The 24,532-nt window shown below is 47.0% G+C and overlaps 2 protein-coding genes across 2 annotated transcripts; one reads left to right on the forward strand and one right to left on the reverse strand.

Annotated features, from left to right (window-relative positions):
* The first annotated feature begins 157 nt into the window (after positions 1–157).
* Positions 158–13,850, forward strand: LOC8039809 (leukotriene A-4 hydrolase). Its single transcript, XM_029976872.3, has 17 exons — positions 158–594; positions 859–1,010; positions 1,080–1,185; positions 1,255–1,323; positions 1,683–1,784; positions 1,850–1,902; positions 2,456–2,528; positions 3,632–3,772; positions 4,439–4,533; positions 5,812–5,923; positions 6,606–6,750; positions 8,728–8,831; positions 8,893–8,963; positions 9,264–9,411; positions 10,484–10,566; positions 12,242–12,346; positions 13,617–13,850. The coding sequence occupies exons 1-17, from the start codon at positions 427–429 to the stop codon at positions 13,735–13,737; spliced, it is 1,848 nt and encodes a 615-aa protein (XP_029832732.2). The 5' UTR covers positions 158–426; the 3' UTR covers positions 13,738–13,850.
* LOC121833487 (probable ATP-dependent RNA helicase DDX43) lies at positions 13,569–23,778 on the reverse strand. The gene is made up of 9 exons (XM_042286818.1): positions 23,674–23,778; positions 22,799–22,940; positions 21,644–21,832; positions 19,344–19,403; positions 19,195–19,262; positions 18,349–18,414; positions 18,178–18,285; positions 16,199–16,273; positions 13,569–14,327 (listed from the first exon to the last, which is right to left on the reverse strand). The coding sequence occupies exons 2-9, from the start codon at positions 22,835–22,837 to the stop codon at positions 14,084–14,086; spliced, it is 849 nt and encodes a 282-aa protein (XP_042142752.1). The 5' UTR covers positions 22,838–22,940; positions 23,674–23,778; the 3' UTR covers positions 13,569–14,083.
* Between the last annotated feature and the right edge of the window lie 754 nt (positions 23,779–24,532).

Consider the following 24,532-nt stretch of genomic DNA (forward strand, 5'->3'; position numbering starts at 1 on the left):
ATTTTTTATTTAAAAGTTTTAGCGTTTTACCTGCTTTAAATAGAGAGTTTTAGTAGATCGTTCCCATGACTCCGATAACGATACCCCATACTCCGCCACCGCCTCCCTTGTGCATGCATAGTATCGGAGGTATTGGAACGATCTACTAAAACTCTCTAATAGCGATTGAGGTATTGATTAGAGATCAGTGGGCTGGTGGACTCGGTGATGGAGTACGAGTTGTGATGATGATGACAGCTGATCATGGTAGATTTTAGGCGATTTTTAGGTCAACTCACCGGCTGCACGCTCTGTTTACGCTAGAGCGTTCGCTCGATTCACGAGTTGACCTGCTTGCATGCACTTTCCTTGCATCCGCTTCCAGCCGATCAACAACTGCGGGCGCACCTTTACTCGACGAAGTTCTTCTCGCAAAAGACTCGAAATATGACAAAGATGGGGCTAACCGAAAACGATCCGCACTCCTTCGCCCATCCGGACAAATGCGTCGTGACACACCTTCACCTGGACGTCGAGATTGACTTCGAGCGAAAAATTCTCGTCGGATTCGTTGATCTGACTTGTGAGAAACGATCGCAAGATGCCAACTCTCTGGTGAGCCATTTCACCGGCTGTACTCGTCAAGTTGTCCAATTGTTTATCATTGATCCAAGCATTGATCATATGGTTGCTGTTTTGGGTAGACTAGTTGGCAGAGTTGGCAGGTAATGGTTAAGAAAACGTTTTTCTACTCTCACCAAATGAGACGGCTTACATCTAGAGACAGGTGATTTTGGAGTAGTTTATTAGACGGGTAAAAATAGAGGCGTACAGTAGTGTCCTCGGAAGCTGTTCAGTGTGATTATAAATTTTTTTCAGGTCCTGGATACACAAGACCTCAACATCAAGCGAGTCACTTATAGCAAAACAGGTAAAGAACTAGAGTATGATGCCTCTACAGTGGATCCAATCTTTGGAACCAAGTTGGAGATACAGCTACCTTCGTCGATGGAGACAAACTCGGCCCAGAAGTGAGAACATAAAAAAATGTTATGCCGTACAGTGTTCCCTAGCTAAAAGCCAACTTGTTCTCAAAACAGGATCCGAGTTGAGTACGAGACAAGTTCCTGTTCAAGCGCTCTTCAGTGGCTGACTCCCGAACAGACGGCAGGAAAACAGCATCCGTACCTGTACAGCCATTGCGAGGCAAGTCAGTAACGAGTTAAGCTCGGCGATTCCGAAGCTACCTTGAGTGTCTTCATATCTCTTCTGTAGCCCATCCATGCGCGTGCCATGGTGCCATGCCAGGACACTCCCAGCGTCAAGACCACCTACACTGCCACCGTAAGTTATAAGCTACACATCATCTCTGCGCATATCAATTATGACCAAGAAAGTGTTACTTCGACACCATGGTGCTTATAGCCTCACATTTATTGGAATATCTTCAGCCGGCATTCAGCTCCGTGGCTTCCTTGTGGTACAAAAGTTAAAAGTTGCTGCCGTAATGTTTAAGCAAGAAGGCCTTTGTGGGTGAGCAGACGAATGAGAGCGGTTGACATGGGGTCGCAAAAATTTAATCGAAAAGGTAAAGTTGAAAGGCAGCGCAAATTAAGCTGGGACTTGAGTTAACACTGGAACTTTCAAATTCAGCTGGAATAACCCTTTTTGTGTAGCCTGACCTCACATCAAAATCTTTCTAGGTTCGAGCACCCAAGGAACTCACTGTCTTAATGAGCGCAGTTCGCGAGGGTGAGGAAGATTCGGGAGGCGGGGCTACCAGAGTCGCCCGATTCACCCAGAAGGTAAACGAGCAGCCTAACACTTGAACGTCAGCGGCTTACGTTCTTGCAAACTCGTTTATTTTCAGGTTCCGATCCCAGCCTACCTCCTTGCATTGGTCGCTGGCTGTCTGGAAAGCAGGTCAGCATTTGCATTATTACTAGGGTTCCGTGTTTTCGGCGTACGCCGACAAACCCCGAAGATTTACCTGTGAGCCGATTTTATTCAGAATCGGGGGGGAAAACCGGAAAGCCTCGAATCGGAGCTGTCCTCAAACGACAAAAGGCCCAAGCTTCGCGAAAAGAAATCTTTGTCTACAATTTTTTCAGTGCTGACCCGGAGCACAACTCGCACGGAAATGTCCGCAAGGCTGCTATCTTTTTCGAGAACCACACCTATCATCTCGTTTCTTTGTCTTATTGGTACCGGGACGTTCTCCAAGTATCGAGGTGAAGCGGCACATTTTTTCTGGAGATTGGGGACTCTCAGTCACATTTACCATTTTCTTTGAGACAAGCTGCCATAAACACCCATTTTTTTTTTTGTCCAACACCAAAAACGTTGAAGTTTTTGGAAAGAAACCTTGCAAACACAGAACCCTTTATATTATGCATGATTTTTTCATAATCCCCTGTTATGTTCATCTTGAGCGCCCTGTCAACCTGATGACCCAGAAGCGATACATTTCTTGCAGGAAGCTCGGTCCGCGCTGCACAGTGTGGGCCGAGAAAGAATTTGTGGACCTGGCCGTGATCGACTTCGAGGATGTAAGTGGCTTTTCTTTTGGGACGGGCATCTTGGCATTTGAAACACTTCGTTGGTGTTTGCCTCGCATGTTTTTAGTCTTAACGAGTGGAAGGTTGACGTGCACGAGATTTGGTACGCAATCTCTTAGCTTTTACTCTTGTTGGTACTAATGCAGCGTGGTGACATGTAAAGAAATTGATTTCTAAAAATGCCACGGCATAGTGAGTATTTGGCACACGCTCACTGCATACCAGCAATTCATAAGTATCATCGTATACTGTTAATTTTCACAAGAAACTATGGTAGTTTGGAAATTTTCGCGACTGTGAAATATGGCACGAAATTGTTCGCACGAATATATCACCCCATGTTAATGATTGCATAGCATACCACTCCTGATGGTGAAATTTTGTGCTTGCAAATTATTCTTGAAATCCACGCTTCAAAAAATGTGTGAAATATTGAGCCCGCGAAATTAAAGTCATTTACTGCAGTCTGTTATGAGAAGTGTAGGCACATTGAAAGGATTACATTGAGAATGGGAAACAGCAACCCTCACTCTAAAATGCTAGAGAGCCATTAAGAGAAACCGAAGCTATGTTCATTGAAGCCTAATGTTGGTGACAAAATGTAATCTGGATGGATGTCCTAAGTCAAAGAAAGATAAACATTTGATTCCTCCCGCCCTTCTAAGCCAATTTTCTACGCCCTAACTATCACCAGGTTGTGTGAGATATCACCATGATGACCTTTGGGGGATCGGGCTAAAAAACTAAAAGCATCACCCCCCGCCTCTTCCCCCCCGGCGAGGGAGTCGCCAATTTTCCTCTGGTCAAACCTTGTCGGCATTACACCTGCACCAGACCCACTGGGGGACAGGGTTGAGACTTTGGGCCGGAGGCACGCGGGAGGGAGTCCTAATTTTCCTCTTTCCCGCCTGTCCCCAGCTGTGCTAGTTAGTTGTGCATCATTAAATTTTCCCTAGATAATTTTCACCAATCTTCTAATCGCCTCTTTGTGACTGTAATCCTCTTCTCCTCCGTCCTTCCATCATCGCCAGCAAAGCCCAGGGCCCCGGCCAGATCTGTTACCAATGTTGTTGTTGTCTTTCTTTCTTTCTTAGACGGAACTCATGCTGACGACTGCAGAATCACTGGTCGGCGACTATGTGTGGGGCGTTTACGACCTGCTGGTGCTGCCACCTTCGTTTCCGTACGGAGGCATGGAGAACCCTTGCCTCACCTTTGTCACCCCAACACTTCTTGTAAGTAGTCACCAGTGACAAGGCCATTCGATTCTGACCATATTTAGAACAGGTGTATTCTGCATCTGTAGACTGTAGCGTGTACTCAAACCTAAAACAAGACATATTTTGGTTGCTGTCAGTCATACACAAACCATCAGGGCGGAGCTAACCACTATGACTACAAGATAACCATCCATCCTTATTTTCGGGCAGGTTTGAATATCGATTTGAATGTTGCACATGTTTAGCACGTGCTCGGACCTTAAATGGGACTTGCTGTTTGGTGCTGACCACTACTAGATGACCATCTATTTCTTTTGAGGCCGATTCAGATATTGATTTGAATCTGCCTCGAAATCAAATAACTTTATAGACTCAGTTGCGACAAACCGTCCGAGTTACATCTGTCGCTTTTCTTCCGTCTCGCATGCATTGCAACCATTGCTGTTATGATGCTGCTCAGCGCTTCCATCTCCGGCACAGTGGCTTTAGTGTCTTCACAAAGCCGCATGCAGCGGTCTCCCTTCCGTCGCATTTCCGACCATGCGTCGGTCGTGACGGCTTAGGAGTCTTGGCTCCCCATTAAAGCTCTCGAAATTCTTTCGATGCATCCATTATCGCACTCTCTTGGCGTACCAAAATTCAGCCTAGGACCCAGTGCGAGTTCGGGCACTTTACCCGCAGGCTGGTGACAAGTCTCTGGCCAGTGTCATCGCCCACGAGATTGCACACAGCTGGACGGGCAACTTGGTGACCAACCGCACCTTCGAGCACTTTTGGTGAGCGAGAGCGAGAGGTTTGACACTTATTGCAGAGCTGCGAGTTTAGTTACATGGGGTGTACACCTGTGCCGTCGTATAACGTAGGCCTTTTGCACCCGACGTCACTTCCGGTTAACCTCGAAATCGAAACCAACATTGTCGTCTGGCTCTATGGCATTCAATGCCATAGGGCTTACATTTAATGACGAAGCGAACTGGTGGCGAGCGACCAGTCGAACGGAGGAATAACCGTGACTTGCGTTTAACGTCCGCGGACGGTATTTAAACGCCTCGCAGGAGTGCCGTCGGACGGAAAAGAATGTGTTGTCTGCAAATCGTTTGCGGCGATTGAAAAGAAAATTAGTGCTGCTACCCAAACATGAAATCGTTTGGGGGATATTGTGCAAAACTTGTCAGCGCCATAGCTGGTCCTCCAGCTGTTTGTTTGACTGGCTACACAGATGAAGACGAGCTGCCACGCAAGTAATCTCGTCCGCTTTACTTAACCTAGTCAGTCGCAAAACGGTTCCTCACTTGATGCGAAGTGCAGTCCACAAACCCTTAGTTGATACAAAGCTTTTCTGTCGAGATTGTGTTGGCATATCAGTCGGAGCCATTCACAACACCGGTGAAGCGATTGCTCGAACGTCGCCTTGTCCCGGTTCCCAATGATTGCCTGATTATAACAAAACCAATACTGCTGGCCGTAGCTCCATTTCGTCACCGACTTTTACGGCGGTAACAATTAGCTACGGCGCAACTGACCAGGTTAAGCCTCAAGGGAGCGGACAAACTACAGTACGAACACGGTTCCAAAGCACACAAAACATGCCATAACAGCGACGAACGCCTCCAACGTGAATTCCGGCGGGTTCTGGCAAGATTTCGAAACCGGAAGTAACATTGCATCATGGTCTCATGCAAGAGCCCTATAGGGGAATTGTTTGAAACGTGGCTCTTCAGTGTTTCCGTGTGTATGATAACATACTCCAAGAATTCAGAATAGCTGTAATAGCTGAATGGTAATAATAAATAGCTGAGTAGCGATAAAAAACGGCTTGCTAGCAACGAAAAGTAGCCGAGCAGTACTAAATATTCAAGAGGCCAGTTGGAAAGATGATTTCTCCCGTCTTTGTTCTTTGTGTCATTTTCCTTTTATCCCTGTAACTTACCGACACCCTCCACTTCGTCGCGTATGTTTCTTTTGCGTGCATGTGCATTCCCCTCAATGCAGCGAAGGATCGCGGAGAAGTTGGGTGCCAGAGGCGAGGCATTGACAGTGTTCGTCCGGCGCAGGCTCAATGAGGGCTTCACCATGTTCCTGGAGCGCAAGATCATTGGCCGGATGTTTGGGGACGACACCAGGCAATTCCAGGCTCTGGGTGGCGTAGAAGACCTCCTCTACGCCGTGAGAGACCCTTTCAATACGTTATGTCTTTAGGGGCTGGGACCACCGGGGAAAGTGTCACACGCTGCCTTGAAAAACCGTCGCATGCCTGCCAAATTTGACTAAAATTTAGTGGGCAGCGGTCCCGCGACGTTTTTGTCGTCATTGTAGTGGCATCACTGACATTGCGGTGTCAGGTGACATATGTCGCAATTTCCCTGCTTCGTTTCTGCTAAATTTCGGCAGGAAGCACCGGTTAATAAAAACCCCATAAAATATTTTTTTTTTTTGTGCTTGTGTTAGCTTGGGCCAGCTCGTTTGTCTACTTGTTTGTCTTGCCTCGGCGGGATCTGTAATGGATCCTCAATACGTGACTTTTGCGAGCGCACGGGGTTGCGGGCCCAGCTTGTTTACGCTTCGCGAGAGCGTGAACTGAACTTCGCCCATAGCGCCTGCCTGGGAAGAAGAGACCGCTTGTGCCTGCGTGGGAAGAAACCTCAGACAGAACGACCGGAGGCACGCCACGTATACGCACGCAAGAGACCATGTAATCAGAAGTTAATCTACTATAATAAACGCTATTTCATTTTCTCCAATCAACGTCGCATTATTAAATAACGGAACGTCAGCACCCGGCCACCGCTGACACTTGCCTTTGATTTTGTCTCTGGAGTTCGAACCGAATGCCAAGTTCTCTTCCCAGGTGGAGACCCTGGGCGCAGAGAGCCCTCTGACGAGCCTGGTGCCTCCGCTGCGGGGCGTTCACCCCGACGAGGCGTTCTCCAGCATCCCGTACGAGAAGGGACACACCTTCCTCTACTACCTCGAGGAGCTTCTGGGAGGGCCCGGTGGGTGGGGCTCAAGCGATTCTGAATGACCGTAACATGTAGCCGAAGTACAGGGTGCGGCAATGTGAGCCGGACTAGCGGCGTTCAGGCCAGGGCGGTAGGGAAGCCGTAATTATGGAAGACTCCGAGACTAGTGTAGAAAAAGGGGGGCAAGACAAACATCAAATCTGTCTGTCTCTTGTGTCCTTTCTTGCCTTTGTCTTCTGACTCTATTTAAGAAGTAACTTGTCAGATAAAGTTTCGGCCGTATTGAGACTTTGTGTTGTCCTGGTCTTTCGTAATGTGTTCAATTTACATTAGCTTGTTTTCACCCTTACCCTTCTTTTAGAGCACTTGCGGGGAGCCCCCTGTTTAGGTTATGTCGTAGGTTGGAATGGACTTCCACATTTTCTGTTGCCTCTATGTGGCAGTTGGTTTCGTAGCTTAGCATGTCGGAGGCACCCCATGTGGCAGCTTGCCCCTTTTGGCTAGCACTAGACTGGTCCTGCTCATAGTGCTGCCGACTCTAACACATGCGCCATAGGAACACCCACCCGTGGTGAAGAGATGACGGGCAAAAAATGTGGGGTGGGCGATCTTTCGGGGTGTGACGGCAACGGTTTATACAGAAAGAATTTGTCGTCACATAGGGACGTGCTACAAGCTCGTGCAACACAGAAACTTATGCGTGCCGCAGATTGTGGGCATGGCACTTCTTGCAGTATTGTACCTTGACTTGAAAAGCGTTATCGCAAGCGAGTTTATTAATTGACCCCGAAGAGCAACGTAGCCTTTCTGAAGTTCAGTGCCATGTAGCGGCTCAGATGTCAGTCCAAAGTCTGTCATGCTAACGACCATAAACATGCAGCCCTCCCTTCCTGTATGCCTACACCTCACCTGGCTTCCTTCTTTCCCTTCACCCCAAAATAAACAAACAAACAACACATAGCATTCTATTGGACACCATCTCTATTGTACGTCAGCGGCAGAAGACGTGTTCTTCATCGTACAGTTCCTATCGATTAGTTTCAATTTCGACGGTGACAAAGAAGCTGACTGGTCTGTACAAAGCGCCGGCCTAAGTAAAATCCTGGATAAAATTCACCACATCAAGCGGCTTGTGGGCCCAGCGTGCACCACTTGATCAGTTGGATGTGAGCCCGAGATGAACACTGACGCAGTGCTTGCATCCAATTCGTGCACGCCTCGTGCCAACATTTAGGACAAACAGACCTAGTGTTATCCAGCCACCAGCAAGCTGCTATCATCATGTCATGGCCAAGCTGCCATACGCTTGGATGACGACAGCAATCGATGCGGGCAGACTGAATTTTGGAAAGGGTTTCATCACCGTGCAGCAATATAACTCGCATCGCAAGCCCACACGCCTGGCACGGCCACATAACCTGGAAGCGCACACGCAATTGAGCACACGCATCTAATTACATGCACCACTGCATCGGGTGGCAACTTGCTTCATCTATAAGTGCAAGTTGTAACCCTATACTGTGTGTGCAACTGTTTCTGTTTTTACTGTTTTCTATATTTAGTGTTTTCTCATTTAATCAGTAAATATAGAGAAATCCTGGAAACCTGCCTAATCAGTCTGACCAACCCAATTTGTTACCCAAACACAAAAAAATTTGTTACCCAACTGAGCACATTCTTTTAGAGAATGTGCTCAGGAGAATCCAGCGTACATTTCACAAAGCTGATGGGGCGGGCAATATTTCATTGCTTTTTGCCCTAGAGGTGTTTAGCGAGAGAAGCGAGGATGACTATTGAATCAGTGTGCCAGTAGCTTGCTCATCTGTTTGTGTCACGTGCCTGCATTCTGTGCTCAATGTCAGAATCAAAACAGCCAGCGGTGGGAGACACCAGTTGTTTCATGACGACAAATTTTCAGAAACTTAGAGCCTAGAGAACTGGTTCGTATACCGCTTGTAAGTGGTGCGTCTTTGGATCCAGCAATTTAATTTATTTGAACTTCCTTCACAGATGTCTTCAACCCATTCCTCAAGTCCTACATCGAGAAATTCAAGTACAAGTCAGTTGACACTTGGCAGTGGAAGGAGTACCTCCTACAGTACTTCAAGGACAAGGTAATTAGGTGAGCTCGGGCCTGGAAAAAACAAAAATCACAGGGCCCTTGCACACTTTCAGGAGGATGTCCTCAGCACGGTTGACTGGAAGGCCTGGCTGCACGGGCCGGGACTGCCACCCACGATTCCCAGGTAAGCACTGGGCTGAATTTACTGTTTGGAGGACCCTGCTACTGCAGCAATGGGGTGTAGCATTAGGTGTGCGAGATTTTGTATGTTAGGAGTGGTTGTATACAGGAAAAATTAAGAAAACATCTTCTTTTCAATATGGTTCCTTGCAACATTAGTAGTACCCCTGTCTGATCACTGTGCCAAGTAAAAGGTTTAAACGTTTCCATCAATGTCGCGAGACTTCTTCCAAAACATTAGAAAACGAAGAAAATGTACAGTCTGCCGAGTCATTCTCGCAATTTCCTGCCTCGGTGGCCGCAGCTATCGCAGCGAGTCGGTGAAGCAGTGCGAGGACCTCTGCAAGAGATGGGCGGACCCCGACGCAGACGAATCAGAGTTCTCGTCCCGGGACGTAGCCGACTTCAAGCCGAGGCACACCGAGCTCTTCCTGTCCTTCCTGCTACGAGAGGTGGGCCAGTCGTCGCGGACGCATGCTTTTTGACACGCTAACTGCGACACATGGAGGAACCACATTTGAGGAAGCGCTTACCGCATCCTCAAATGTGGTCCCTCCACTTGCGCCCGCCCAACGTTGTAAAACTGTTTTTCTGCTGCCTGCCGCGACCTTGGCACTGGCACGGCAATGGAGGTGTATGTAGCAGACGCCCGTTTTGCCGTAGACCGCTCCTCGGCTTGACAGTCCATGTCAACTTTAGCAGCCGGGAGTGGGAACACGACGAAGACAGTGACACTTGTGTTAGTTATGCAGAGCGCAAGTTCGTCTGCTCCTTTTGCAGGGGTTGTGGTGACGTCAGAACACCACGCTCCGATCGAAGGATAGTACGGAGAGCTCAAGGCAGTTTGCTTTGAGGTCTACCCACTATCCTTCCAATCGAAACCAATCGGAGCTCAGCGTTCTGATGTGACCACAACCCCTTCAAAAGAAGCAGACAAACCTGAGCCCTGCACTAATTTCTGCTGCCACTTCTACATTTAAGCGCTGGGTTTGCAACGTCCAAGAGCATGACGCTCCAGCTCCTGCGACGTCGTTTGTTGCCGCGTCAGGACCAGTCTCGATGCGTGGGCGGGACGCGACAGTAAACAGACCAGTCGAAGGCATGTTCCGGGCAGCATGAGCCTATGCAGAGTGCAACTTTGTCTGCTTCTTTTGTACGTGTTGTGGTGATGTCAAAACACCGAGCTCCGATTGGCTCTGATTGAAGGATAGTGGGTAGACCTCAAGGCAGCTTGCTTAGAGGTTGAGGCCAGCACGACGCAGATTCTGTCATGCTGTCCGTTATTTTATTTGTCTCAGTCTCAGGTTTTCTCTCAATGATGTTATTTCCGTGTTCACTTGGCTTTTTTTTTTTTTTTGTCACTACTGTCACCTCCATGTTCACTTGGCCTTTTTTTTTTTTGTCACTACTGTCGCCTCGAGGTGACGAATGCGACAAAGGATGTATTAGAAATGAAAGCTCTGCTAAAACTTTATGAGATGACGAATGCGATACTGATTCGCCGCCAATTCTTCGGTTTTGCAGAAACCACTCTCGAACAAACGCATTGCCCTGCTGACGCAGTTGTACAAGATGGAGCAAGTCGGAAACTCCGAAATCAAGTTCAGGTGGGCATCTCATCTTCACCAGAGTCAACAGTTTGTTCAAACAAGATATAATGGAACCCATTGTTATTGTAACCTACACCATTCTCATCAAAACCGCCGCATACGCAACAATCAGAAAGTAGATTTTTGTGCAGTGATTAATGCAAAGGTGCAAGCGAGTTGAACGAGAATAGTGATAATAATCCTTGGAGAAGGGGAACAAGGTGGTCAAAAGTTAAACACAAATCTCCAAACACAGCTGCTTGATTGATGCGCGACTGAAAAAATCTGCCAAGAGTTCAGGGCAAGGGAAACAAAGGCCAAAGGGCAAGGGAAACAAAGGCAAACAAAACAAAGGTGGAATGTTGGAGTAAAAGGGATGTTTCCTCCTCTCCTCCCCAGCCCTTCTTTCCTTCGCCCTGAACCCTTAACCTGTCACCGACAATAGTATAGAACCAGGACCTCTCCACAAGGTCCCTGGCTCGATACCAGGACCTGGCACATTTTTACAGTCGCGCATCAGACACCGTGCTGCGTTTGGAGATTTGTGTTTGTCCTACTCGTTCCCCTTCTCCAGGGATTATTATAGTTATTTACACTGTAGCAGCCCTAGATACTTCTGTAATAACATAGGATAAGCTCTCCACCACAACAGCATTGCGAGGCGACGCCGGTGTCGCTCAACACACTAGGGTCATGCCGGTGACGTCGCAAGCACCACGACGCCACTACCACCGAGCCTGCGCGCCCTGGACGTGAAAGTACCAAGAGTTAACCCTATAAATGCCATGCATTTAAAATAAGAAAATACTAACTGTGAAATCTTTTTGAAAAAAATTTCGAGGACACCATAGCACTTCTTAAGAGTTGTGAATGCGAAAGCATTCTCGGTACCAAGAGGAGCAGAAGCAGCCGCAGTGCTGGCAGGGAGCGCAGCGCAGACCGCCCTGGCTCGCTGGTGACTGCTGCGCCGCTGGGTGAGGGAGCGGTGGGAGTGCGAAGCTCAGCACGAGTCAAAATCATGTGTCCTCTCATCATCATCATAGTCTTAGCTGCGCAACGCGAGGCCTAACGTTAGGCCAACGTCGGGATGGTTACACTTGAGTTGCATTTGTACTGTACTTGCTGTTTTTTAAATCCACTGTTCTCTGCATTAGCTAAATATTGTATAACTTTTTATCCTTTTAATATGTCTACCGTGTGTGAACTCGCATTGCCGCTGCTGCTGAAACTTTTGTGGTGCTGGGAACTCTTCAAGCTGTCAATGGAGCTTTCTTTCCCAGCCCTCGCCATTGTAAAAAAATGGTAAATAAACATTGAATTGATTTGAATATACATACCTGCATCCCCCCCTCCCGCTGCGCCGCCAGCAGTTCAGCTGGCTCCTTAGCAACGATGACACTGTTATTATGGAGCTACATGACACGTCGCAGCCAATGGGAATTTAGATGCCATTTCGCTGCTACAGACAATGCCAGCTTTGCTCCATAGCACAGTTAATGCTTTCGAATAAAAAGAAAAGAGTGAAATTTTTGCAAATGCTATACATACTACCGTTCACCATTTACAGTAAGTTACTCCAGTTCCAGAAATGCAAAATATAGTGGCTTGTTTGTTACTTCCGAAAAGAATGCTATCCTTACAGCACTTCCTTTTTACCTCGTTAAGTATTGCAATGTCCTCCCATTGGTCCCAGGTGGCTCCGACTGGGACTGTGTGCCAAGTGGGAACCAATAGTGCCACACGTGACAAAGTTCCTGCGCGAGGTCGGCAGGATGAAGTTTGTCTGCCCCCTCTTCAGGTGAGCGGAGTTTACCGAACGGCAACCAGTGGGCTCGAGAAAGTCCATTCCAGCGATTGTTTTCTCAATAGAGGTTTTGCTAAATTACTCGAGTGCCAAGGAGTATAGACACATGCACCCACCTGCTTGGCATGAAAAATTCAAATTGCCGAAATAAGGTGTTTACAAACACTCGTGGAAAGTGCCATCTGTTGAAGATTTTTGCTTTAGAACAGTTGCTGCTGCAGATGCCTGCACGTGTAACCGGACTTAGCATTTGCTTGGGCAACTTGACTAAGGGTCTCTTGTGCCAGCAGCCCAACCCCTGGCTTTCACATACTTTGTGTGATCGACCATTGTATGGTCTAAAGGCAGTTTAGGTGCACCAAACAGGTTTGCTTACCTTGTCTTTTCTAAGACCAACTAATTATTCTACTATGCTCTGCCGCAAGTTAGTTAACCCCTTGCCCACTAACAAGTGTCACTTGTGCCACTTTAAGTACCATAAAGCCTGACCACGAGTGCGACTAGTGTTTCGGCGCTTGTTTAGTGTGCCCTCCGGCAGATGGCAGCACCACCCTTGTTCTTCCACTTGCCTTGGGCTGTTTGCTCGTTTGCGTTGCTGTTTGACGGAGGGCACTCCATTGAGCCAAGAAAAAAAAAAGTGGACTAGGTAAAAGGGCTTGGCGCAGAGGTCTGCTTTAGCCGATGAAGAGAACCAAAACCTTTTTCGAAAGTGGTGGATAGTCGGCATATCTCACAACGTAGAACCCGGCACGGGCATGCAAAATATGCACAAGAAACAAGAAACAGAGTGAAACATGGGAATGTGGACAGTGCAATGAGGCTCTCCACCTTCCCGAATGTTTTCAGCGCTATTGCACTGTGAAGAACTACTGAAAAGGACCAGAATAGAAGTCCCGACTTAGGGCAAGATACCACACCTGAACGTCAAGGAAATGCCCTTGTCCCATTTCGATGCAAACTGCCTGTTTAAAATAAAGTTTTGGTGTATGTTCCTTAAAGGAAGAAATGAGTAGGCAAGGGGTTAAGAAAAGCTGAGCAAGTTCCTCCCAAAACCAGAGCGAACATCAGAAACCAGGCGAGGTAGAGCAAACGCAGCTTAGCAGAGTGCTTGCCCTGCTAAGCTGTGTAAAGAAGCTTGTCCCGCTTTCAACCTCTCAAGATAATCTAATGTACACTTGCCTCTAGAAAAGAAAGCTTAGCAATTCTGCGCTAGAGATTCGGACAACGTATCTGTTTATTGATTTCCTCCAAACCGACCCTGCAGGGACCTGCATGCCTGGGAAGATCAGCGTCCGCTGAGCACCAGCCTGTTCCTTGAGCTGAAGCCCCGCATGATGCACGTGGTTGTCTGCAAGCTCGCCAAGGACCTCGCCATCTCGAGCTGATAGATGCGATCGAACCACATTCGTCGCGGCGACCAGTGCCACTGTAACCTGGCCAATCTTTTTGTGCATAAACGGATTTACAAGGTCATTCAAAATACAATCCCTCCACACAATTTTTTTTTTTAATTGTGTTTAGCTGGCACACAAAGTGGTGTCACACAGCAGACGAAAGGATGCATCGTACCCACACGCACGGCGACGTGACTGACAATCGCAGTGGCGTGAAACAAGGAGAAAAAAAATGGAAAGATGAAAATGACAAGTGTCTGGTTCACTTCTGCAACGTAGATGTTGGGCACAGGCAGAGAAGCACCACATTCTATGCGACCTCAAGGTTGTCCCAAGGTTACCACCGGTTTCGGTACCCGCCACCGCCACGACGAAAACCACCACCGCCGCCGCCACCATTTCGGTCACGGTCTCCGAACGGCCGCTCCTCGTCCCGCTTCTTCTTCCAGGCTTCGAAGCGTGTGGCCATGGAGTAGAGTTCCTGCGGAACCTCCTGGTTGGCCTCTTCCAGGATGGCGATCAGCTCCTTGGCCTGGCGCCAGTTCTCCCGGGTCACCAGGGTGATGGACTCGCCGCGGCGCCTGTTTACGAGCAACGCAGTTCGTTCCAGAGAAAACTTATCTGCTGCTATGTGCAGAGTTGAGGACAAAAGAAATGTCCGAGAACATTGGAGGCCCTGTTCTTTAAAATTGTCTGTCGTTTCTCATCCAATTTATATCGTCTAACATGTACTACAATTATTTAAGAGCTGGGCACAAACATTTGATAACGGATAATTTGTGATAGCGGAGCGCATGTTCGCCTGCTCCTTTTGCAGGGGTTGTGGTGAAGTCAGAACGCCGAGCCCTGATTGGCTCCAACTGAAAGAGAGTGGGTAGAACTCAAGGCAGCTTGCTTTCAATGCCTGCAAAAGAAGCAGAGAAACTTGTGCTCCACTATCACAAATTATCCATTATCAAATGTTTGTGCCCAGCTCTTTTATGGTAGCCCCATAAAAAAATATCTATGGCACAAAGCATGTTTGCATCTTCTACAAAAGCTACAGGGCCACAAAACTATTCCATTTACTTTAGCATGATCTTTAGAAAACGTAATTACAAATGATTGAATTTTTTGTTGATAAGAATCAAGTTGCTAAGGTTAAAAAATTTTGTAGTTATTTTTTAGAAATATTAGTCTCGTTGCACTCTAATTTACAAGGTGACCAACCCTGAAAATGATTATCCAGATCCAAATTTCCAAAGACATTTTGGCCAGAGATTTGTGTTTTGATGAAAAAAAAAACAATTCTGAGAAAACGGGAGCACTTCAAAAACATGCTTGTAAACAGCCTGAATATGAAACCTTAAATTAATGCAACTACTATACAACTGTGCATTTCCAATTGTACTAATTATAAAATATGTTCTTCGCAACTTACAGCTTGGAGGCAAAAAGTTCTTACAGCTCTTGAAAATGGTGATGCTGACCTCTACACCTGTTAGTGTTTTTTTTAGTGGATGAATATTTGAGCTATAAATCAATTTATAATGTCTATGCGGGCTGAATGTGCATTGAGGTGAACTCTAATACCGTTTTCACAAAACAGTGTTCAGAGTTGTTGAAAATTTGCAAGGGGGATATCTCAACATCTAGGGCAGATAGAAATATAACCTTTCCTGAAACATGTAGCTAAATGTGTGAAGCATAAAATGTTGAGGGCAGATTTTTTAATGTAGGTCTAAGAAAGTGTTTAATCTATCTTTTGTTTTATTATTTGTTAGTCACACATAAAGCACTGGACTTCAATGTGTAGTAAAATCACTAATAATGGGTTAATCTTAAAAGTGTTTCCAACATTGTACTCTCCACACTTTGTAGGACCTAGCTATGTGTTAAATATATTTTGTTGAGCAGTTTTTGCCCTTTTGTTCCTCCAAACAAAAGCAGGTGAGTTTTAATTATCTTGAGGACAATTCTAGTGATTTCGTGCCAACAATGAGAAAACGGATGACTGATGTCTCCCTAGATTCCCGAACAACTTCCAACCACCCCATTCGGAGATTGTCGTTACGTAGCCGTCTGTCGAGGTCCATTTCGTGGCTCTTGAAAACAGTTCCTAGTGAAACATGAGCCACTTTGCTCATGCATGTTTCGAAGTCTGCTATGGCGCATTGTTGTTGTGCAGTACTAACTAGGGAGCAGTAGACTTTGGCATCCAATTCCAACTTGCGAAAGTGAGATGTGTGAAGGGCTTATACAAGTTACACTACCCCACATCTCAAACAGTCTAGATATTGTGTTCTCGTGGCACAAATGGACTTTTCGGGGTGCGGTAGATTTTCACAGCACCGGGGATTCATAGGCCCAATTTTTTCATTTGGGCAACTCCCATAACTGACTTTTAGAAGCATGCCGTAGCTAAAATTGACGGCCACTAAAAGGATGACTCCAACCTGTCAAGGTTACTTACCCAGCTCTTCCAGTGCGTCCCACCCGATGGACGTATTCTTCAATGTTGCGCGGAAAGTCGTAGTTGAAGATGTGCCTGCAAAACGCGAAGACATGCCATTCCCATTTGCCGACACTTGCAGCCGAGAACGAGCGACTTATACGCACTATGCAAAGCCGAACGGCACATCTGGGTGGTCTGGGTGGTCACGGAGAACAAAAGAGAACAATTGACTGAATATTTACTATGCAGTCTCTAACAGAATAAAGAGTGCAGGGAGGCTCTTTCAGGTGCTCGTCCTCCAGGACACACTCTCTGCCCTCCACCATGCTTTAGCTGTACACACACGCTCAAAGTTCACAAGAAGCATCCCTGCCGTTCTTATCCTGGTACCGTAGTCGCAACATTCAAAAGAGCAGGCAACAAATGTGACATAAATAAAAATGGTAATCAACAAGCAGACTGCACTGCATTCTACAAATCTTTGTCTGCTTGTTCTACCGCTTTCCCACAATGCACAAACGCTAGGTGGGAGAAAAGCTTGTTCAGTCATGTTAAAGAGACATTGACAGGGTATTTTATTTATGCTCGCTAAGGTTTTCATTTTTATGTGACATATGAGAGCCCAATTACCCAGAACAGAATTCACTCTCTTTGTGGTCACAACAAGTTCTCTTTGGTTTAGACACGTGCACCAAATATAATCAATCGTGGGTCATCGAAAACACACACTCAATATTAAAAACAGAAAAATATATGATACCCACTTTTTGTGGCTTCTAAAAAGCTGCAAATATGTTGATTGAAAAAAAAAAAGAAGCTGCACAAAAAATTGGTAACACCCTGTGTATTCTCTGTGTAATTCTCAACATGGCGTCATATGTACGTATTGTGGGAGTAGCGGGCTGGACGGCTGAACGAAATGGACTAAGCGATGGCGGCAGATGACGGGCGAGGGACCTCTACTTCAGAACTGTCATTCACGGTACCGGCAAATCTGTCTAGCTTAGAAAAAAAATTGTTTACGATCACGACAAGTAGGGTCTATGACGTACGACACGCCCGAACTAATTCGCACTAAGACGCCGCCCTTTCTCCTGGCTAAAGACGTAGCTTGCATTACAAACCCGAATTGGTAAGAGCCTGAAAAATGCGCAAATGTCAAGCACTAAGTCCTTGACTGGCGTTTTTCGCAGCGACGTGCAAATTTTTCAATTGCCTCGTTCAACCAACAGAAGAAAGAAATGTGACAGCATTAAGGAGCTTGTGTCGCAGAAAAGCCGATGCCGGCTTTTCTGCGACACAAGCTCTTTAACGCAGTCATGTTAATATATGTGAAGCTGATGCTGTAGCAAAATATTGATTCAATAGCCTGGCAAAAAATAAATTACAATTTTTTGGGGGGTTGTCGGTGTCTCTAACGGGAGTCGGCTATTGTAATCAAACTAAATGCATCTTTTCTGTAACTGCTTTGCACAAAAAATAATTAAAAAAGAGGACAGCAGCCATGCTATGTGCCGCAAACAAAAAAACAAACCCTGTAAAAAAATTGCGGTGGCTTAGCTCGGCTATGCCAGGATATACGTAGCGTGAGCTTATGCGCACAAAATGAGAAGCTCTATCAAGCGGCTCCGGTGCAGCGTCAGTCTTGGCTACTGTGCAACGGAGGCGCACAGCTGGGCACGCGCCGGCGCCAGTGCGTCTGCTGCGGCTATGACGTCGCTCCTCTGGAATGCGCAGACCGGCGAGGCGTGCGGCGGCTCCGGCACGCCAGCTGTGCGCTGTGTGACGTCACTGCTCCTTGCGCATGCACAGCACGGCTCTTTGGGAGCCACACGAAACTGCTCAACCTCGGCCAGTGTAGCTCACGCCACAAAAAAAATTAATTTTTTACACAACACAATACGAACACGGTGAACAAGTGTCTGCTTTCTGCCCACTTTGGTATACCCATGTTCGACTGTAGATGTGAAAGAATGAGGGGGGGCAGGTGTACTCACGTGATATCTTTGATGTCGAGGCCACGGGCAGCGACGTCCGTGGCAATTAAGATCTTGACTGTCCCATCGCGGAGGTCTTCTAGGGCTTGCTCCCGGTCGCATTGTTCCCTGCGGACGAAAGCGCACTGAGCGAGGCAACTCCAAGGGCCTCAAGACAGAAGTCTGGCATACCTGTCCCCGTGGATCGACTGGCAGTTGATGCCGGCTAGGATGAAGTCGCTCGACAGGTAGTCCACCCTGGATGCACATTCAAGAATATTTAAAATAATCAAATAAAAAATCCACCCTGGATAATTTATCTAGCAATTCCAGTTTCTAGATTTGGAAAGACGATGGGGTTCAGAAAGACTGGGCATTTTTGCAGAAATTTGTAGAGTGCGACTTTGGTAAATGAGACGAGTACTATGAAAAACTAAAAGTAAACAAATGAAACCGCTACACTTCTTTCCCTCTGCGTCTGGAGATCGGAAAGGCTGCCAACGAGTGGTTCTGCACCTGCAAGATGTGACCACGTATAATGATGTCACGCGACCACATTTGACGATGCCACGGGACCACACGAAATGGTGTCGCGAGACCACATAAAATGGTGTCGCACGATACCGCTCCGTCACACAACTATAACTGTGGGATTACATTATCGCACAACCCATAATAATTACATGATCACACGACTCCTCTCACCATTGGTGTCGCAAAGATTTTGCGTCAACACGAGCATGTAGCAACTACAACCGTTGCATTTAAAGAATAAGGGGTCTGGTTACGAAGCAAGGGGGACGTGGTTCGATGCCCATTAAAGAAATAAGCGTTTACTTGCAAAGAGACCCGGCTGTTGCATCATGCTTTCACGACAGCATTTCATGACACTCTGTGCTTAGAAACCCGCTTCAAAACTCATTTTGTGTTAACATGTGGTTACCGTTAGGTTGGATAACTCCCCTCCCTTCCCCTCCCCCCTTCCCCCCACCAAAAAAAAATGATGGATCACCCCTTAATGCCGGCGGCAGCACTTACGTGGCTTTCTTGTCCAAGAAAACGATGACCTTGTCATCAGGCTGCATAGTCTCCAAAAATCCAAGCAGCTAAGTAAAAAAATAAATAAATAAAACAGTGAGCCAGTCATTACGCTGATTTGATCGTACAAGGTGTCGCCAGCCACTCACCTCCGATCGCTTCTCGCTTTCGTCGCAGATGATGATCGTCTGGCTCACTGTGTGTACAGCCTGCAGAGAATTCGGTTCATGTTTCAGTACACATTAAGCCAAATGTCACATGCAAACAAGAAATACCAACGTTGCCATCGTGCTATTACAATTTGATTTACTATGGCACAAACCAAAATATGGCGGGGTCAGGTCGCCCCAGTTGTACTATGTTATTTTCGTAATTGCTGCACTTCGAGTGAACTAGTAAAAGTTTTCAGCAACGACTGCACGCAAGAGCCCTGGGTGGCCTGAAGACAGTCTGCCTTGCGTTGGTGCGAGATCCTGCCCGTCCCGTCAATGCCAACAACTTTCTTGTTCGGAGGCACAGGTTTGCCTCATTTAACAAGTAGTTGCCTTGGTACTACAATGCCCGTCATTTGCGACGACGTCAGTGGGAAGTTTCAGAATAGTGCACGCTAAAGCTTTGCGTACGCAAAAAAAATTGACCGCATCTCACGTGGTGAATGATGTTGATTGGGGGCAAAGCTCTGGTGGTGCTTGTCTGCGTAGACGCTGAGCCGCAGCATGCCGAGCTTTTCGTTCGTTTTCGTCCATGTCAGAAAGAGAATTTGTGGTATGGAACATGGTTATATACGCATTTGACCGAGCGCTGTCGCTATTGGCCGAAGCGCATGCCTCCTCTCCTGAAATATGTCATTCTCCTCTCCCTCCTCTCCTTCCTCGCGGCGCGGAAGGAGTCGGGAGCAGCCGATATCGTTGCTTGTCGTCTGCTAGCGGTTGCGTTTTGGCTTCAAGAACTTTATTTTTCGGCGTTCGCCTGCTGTGTTTAGCTCGACGTCTTTAGGAGACATCGGTAGTGATTGCGATGCCTAGCGTGAAGCCTTCAATGCAGCGTGCGTACGGCAAGCGGAAGCGTCGGGCGTAGAACAAGAGGACTTCGCTCGTATCGCCAGCCGCGTTGCTTGCGGCGGACATACGGCAAGTTCCGCTGCCACCAGCTGCATCGTCTTCCGAGGTGCCCGCCCCTGATGTGACCAACGAAGAAGACGACGGCTTCGGCCCTGGTGCGTCACGACTCAACTCTCATTTCTACATGCCAAGCGAAACTGCTCAATGTGCGGCGCGGGCTGACGAGATGAAGCAGGATTTGACCGGGAAGTCTGCCACACAACGAAAGTTTGACCTCCTCATGTCACTGTCAAGGATAAAGAGACAGATTTCGGCACGCAGTCTGTGATCGTGGATTTGTATGTGTTGAACATGTTCTTTGCGACCACCAAATGTGAGCAGTGAGGAATAACCGTGCCCATTCACAAGCTGGTGCTTTGAAAACGTCCCCACGTCCCCTAAAAAAGCCCTTCTGAGGGCTAACCAATTGTTGCATACGGGCTGCTTTCCCTACCCGTGTCTCTCCCTTAGTATGAAATTCAAACCAAAGGCATTCTGCCCATCTAAGCTTCAATGTTGTTAGTTATGCATACCTAAATTTCAAAGTCGATTTTCTCAGCTTTGGTTTTTTCAGCCTCCTTTCCGGCCAGGAAGGCTTTTTGATTCACTTGCGCTCTACCGATTTTCATAAACTTGGTACTATTTTCTTGGGAATAAACTAGACTGCAAGCTAAAGCTATTTTTATTATGATATTTTGTGGTATATAAAACTGGCATTTTATTATTAGACAATGTTATAGCCGCTGTTGTATGTCTTCTATTCACTTTAATATTTTAGATGCTAAGGTGCTAAAGAAATAAAAATAGCTTTAGCTTGTATGGCACTTCTTTAGAAAGCAATTGATACCTTTTTTTCATTAAAATTTTAATCGGAAAGTTTTTTAAAACTTTTCCTGAAATTAGCTAATTAATATTTTATTTTGTTGATAACTTTTGACAAAGAAGAGATATCTGAAATCTGATTGCAGCTATGAAATCAACACAATAAACTGCATGCCTGCGCAAAAAAAATCATTGAGATAGACCAATAAACAAGCAATATTTTTTGAGAACCCACTTCCTCCCTTAAATGGGGCTCATAGATTGGACCCGAGCATGGCGTGTGCACTCGATTTGGGCTCGTGATAATCGATAGTTCGAAAAGCACTCGTGTAGTGGTCCATGTCCAATCGCTGCAACGACGACAATAGGCGAACGATAGCAATGTCGGGAACTCAACACTTGTCTCCTGCTTTGCCGACTCCAGCACATGGCTATGATAGACATTGGCGGCATATAATCGGCTCCAGATCACGTGGCCGCTTGTTCTGGCAACAAGTTAAGGCGGTCAAGGCTGGGTGGGGACTCACGGCCAAGTCGAGGGAGCCGACGAACACCTGGAAGGGGCTGCTCATGTACTGCTGGGAGAGGCGACGCACCCCCTCCGGCCAGGTGGCGCTGGTCATCACCGTCTGCCGGTCCGGGCGGATGTCCAGCAGCACCTTCTTGATCTGGGGCTCGAAGCCCATGTCCAGCATGCGGTCGGCCTCGTCCAAGATCTGAGTCATTCATGAAAATTCAAGGGGCATTCCCTCCCCCCACCCCACATCCTCGGAGTTAATTTTAGCTAAAAGTTCAGAGTTTAACAGAGTTTATTTTTCTTTGATCCCCAATTCCCCGAAATTCTGAATTCAATTTTACCGTGTTTCCAATTTTACAAAATTAAAAAAGAAAATAAAAATTGTCCAGACACAAATGCACCCTAAATTAATCGAAACTAACAGGTATCGAATGATATCACTGCAGCTGCATTTGGCATTGGCTCCCTTGCCATCGGCAATGTTAACCATCCGTCAAAAAATATTTCAAAGAAGTGCTGCTTGACAATGGTCATTACTTCGAATTAACTAAACTCCCGCACATAGTCGCTAGGAAGGAGGAAAGATTCAGCCGCTTTCCCCTTCCATTAAAATGTATGTATTCATAACTTTCTCCGTTATAAACACTATCCCTTTTAAACAATGACATTTGTCATGACCCAGGGCACCATGAGCCGTTGTCCCAAACGCACCTTGACGAGTTAGAAGGAAAAACCCCCTTTTGTCAGTAGTCAGAGATTTTAAAGGAAACTGAAGCGGCCTCCCGTCGAAACCACTGACCCTGTGCTTTTATAAAATTTATTTGTTAAACAAAGTCTGTATTGCTTTTTATTTTTTCTGCCGTGACCTTGAAACTGAAATTTTCAGATATAACTCTGAATGGACAGAAATTTTACTGCCGAGTGTTTTTCATCTAAAATTTAGATGATCTCTAAATTTTGGGTGGGAGCTTACCCAATATTTTACGCTATCTCTGTCTTCATTCAGCACATAGAAAGCGAAATTATTAATGTTCCACGGGAAGTCAAAATTATATTACTACAATCCCTCGAGGTGAAAACGCATGTTGTACTCTGAATGGTTTAATCAACTAAGAACAAGATCAGACACGCCCTACATAAGGAACGAATCGCGGCGGCCACTCACGAGAAACGTGACGTATTTGAGGTCGATGATGTTGTTCATGACCAGGTCGTTGAGGCGCCCGGGGGTGGCGATGACGATCTCCACGCCCAAGTTTACCGTCTGGATCTGTTCTCTCCGGTTGCCGCCGCCGTAGATGCACACGCTGTAATGGCGACGGTAATGATAACCCTAGAGGGCCAGCTAATGTCTCAGCTGGGCCAAACAAACGACCGTCACCACAGCTCTGGGCAGACTGGCGGCGATCACAGTTTTGCTTTTTGCTCAGGAAACTCTCGAATCCGGTGCCCTGGGAGTAGGCAGAGGCTCTATGGTTAGCGACAGGTTACGGGCGCAGTAGAAGCTCTGCCTTTTGCACCAGGCTTCTTTTCTCAATAACACTTCTGCAGCTTGTAGGCCCCACGGAAGGCGACAAGTGCATGCCAGAGGAAGAACTTCTACCATGCTCTTAACCAGTCGCCGACTATAGTTACAGTGATGTACCTGGGCTAGACAACGAGGGGAGATGCAAATTCTCTCGGGGCAGTTCTTCAAGATGGCTAGGGGTAGGGTGCCTCAATGCCCTCCTGGTTAGGGTGACGCCCTCTTTTTGTAGTACCCGGTGCTGAAGGCACACGCTCGCGGGTAAAATACGAACAAATAAAAACGACAACATGCCGCCACAATGCAGCGAATGCCAAGAGCTTGTGCCCAGAGATGCCCTTTCATGCGCTTCGGAGCAAAAAAGAGAAAAGCTTCGCAAGCAAAACGGTTAGGTGTCACCACACTGAGCAAAGCACACCAGAAGGTACCCTAGCTCAAGGTTACCAGATCCCAGAGAGTCTCGACTACAACAACACAAGTCATCACCATTCGGGGGTTTCCAAATGTGGCCTCACCATCGGATGCCTCGATAGTGGTACTTCCTGGCCTCGCGCTCAATCTGCTGGGCCAGTTCCCTGGTCGGTGCCAGCACCAGGCAGGAAGGGCCGGTTCTCTCCTCCCTGGGACTGCATCAACACGCGGGACGTCGCTTCAGGTACGGAAGACATCTGTGTATCCAAACTCTACTTCGTCCCACCTCGTAATGACCACGGCCAAAACCACGAGGGACCGCCCAACCACGAGCCAGTTAGAAGTCATCCGGTACATTGCTCCGACGATGGGCACGATGGCGCAATGTATCGAACGGCATCCATCTGGCTTGCGATTGGACCTCCTGGCCGGTTGATTTTATTGCGGTCCATTGCAAGATGAGACGACATATAGACACACTAAACTGACCACAGTCTCGACTAATTACCGTATTTACTCGCATAATCCTCGCACCCCTAATGTGAGCCACCAAAAATTGAATTTTCCTTTTCCTCGCGTAATCCTCGCACCCCCAAAACTGCAGCGGTGAAAGTCGCCTGCTCGCAAAACCCGCATGATGCACGCGCTCTCCACCACCCGCATTTTTCGGCGACCGTTTGGAGTTTGGCAAACGGCACTCCAAAAGGAGTGCCATTTGGCACTCCGTTCGGAGTGGCGCGGCGCCGGAAAATGTTAAAATTTATGCTGAACCGTGTGTACTCACGCAGAAGCACAGAAGTGCTTTTGTGAGACTGGTTGAATTGTAGGAATGCTTTATTTGTGCATAAACTTACTATCATTATTTTAATCAGCGAGAGCCCGCAATTCGTTTCAAAGGTGACCCAAGTCGTTTTCAACTATCATCCCAAATTAAAAAAACCCACCTCTGAAACCACAAAAAAT

The sequence above is a fragment of the Ixodes scapularis genome, unplaced genomic scaffold, assembly GCF_016920785.2.
Source record: "Ixodes scapularis isolate PalLabHiFi unplaced genomic scaffold, ASM1692078v2 PGA_scaffold8__174_contigs__length_109621045, whole genome shotgun sequence".
In the NCBI taxonomy this organism is placed as follows: domain Eukaryota; kingdom Metazoa; phylum Arthropoda; class Arachnida; order Ixodida; family Ixodidae; genus Ixodes; species Ixodes scapularis.

Excerpts from the sequence above, each read along its gene's own strand:
- LOC8039809 (XM_029976872.3), top strand. The coding sequence starts at position 427 with ATGACAAAGATGGGGCTAACCGAAAACGATCCGCACTCCTTCGCCCAT. Across the intron at positions 1,903-2,455 it reads GCTGGCTGTCTGGAAAGCAG|GAAGCTCGGTCCGCGCTGCA; the intron begins GTCAGCATTTGC and ends CATTTCTTGCAG. Across the intron at positions 6,751-8,727 it reads GGAGCTTCTGGGAGGGCCCG|ATGTCTTCAACCCATTCCTC; the intron begins GTGGGTGGGGCT and ends CTTCCTTCACAG.
- LOC121833487 (XM_042286818.1), bottom strand. The coding sequence starts at position 22,837 with ATGAACAACATCATCGACCTCAAATACGTCACGTTTCTC. Across the intron at positions 21,833-22,798 it reads TCAAATACGTCACGTTTCTC|ATCTTGGACGAGGCCGACCG; the intron begins GTGAGTGGCCGC and ends TGAATGACTCAG. Across the intron at positions 18,415-19,194 it reads TTCTTGGACAAGAAAGCCAC|GGTGGACTACCTGTCGAGCG; the intron begins GTAAGTGCTGCC and ends ATGTGCATCCAG.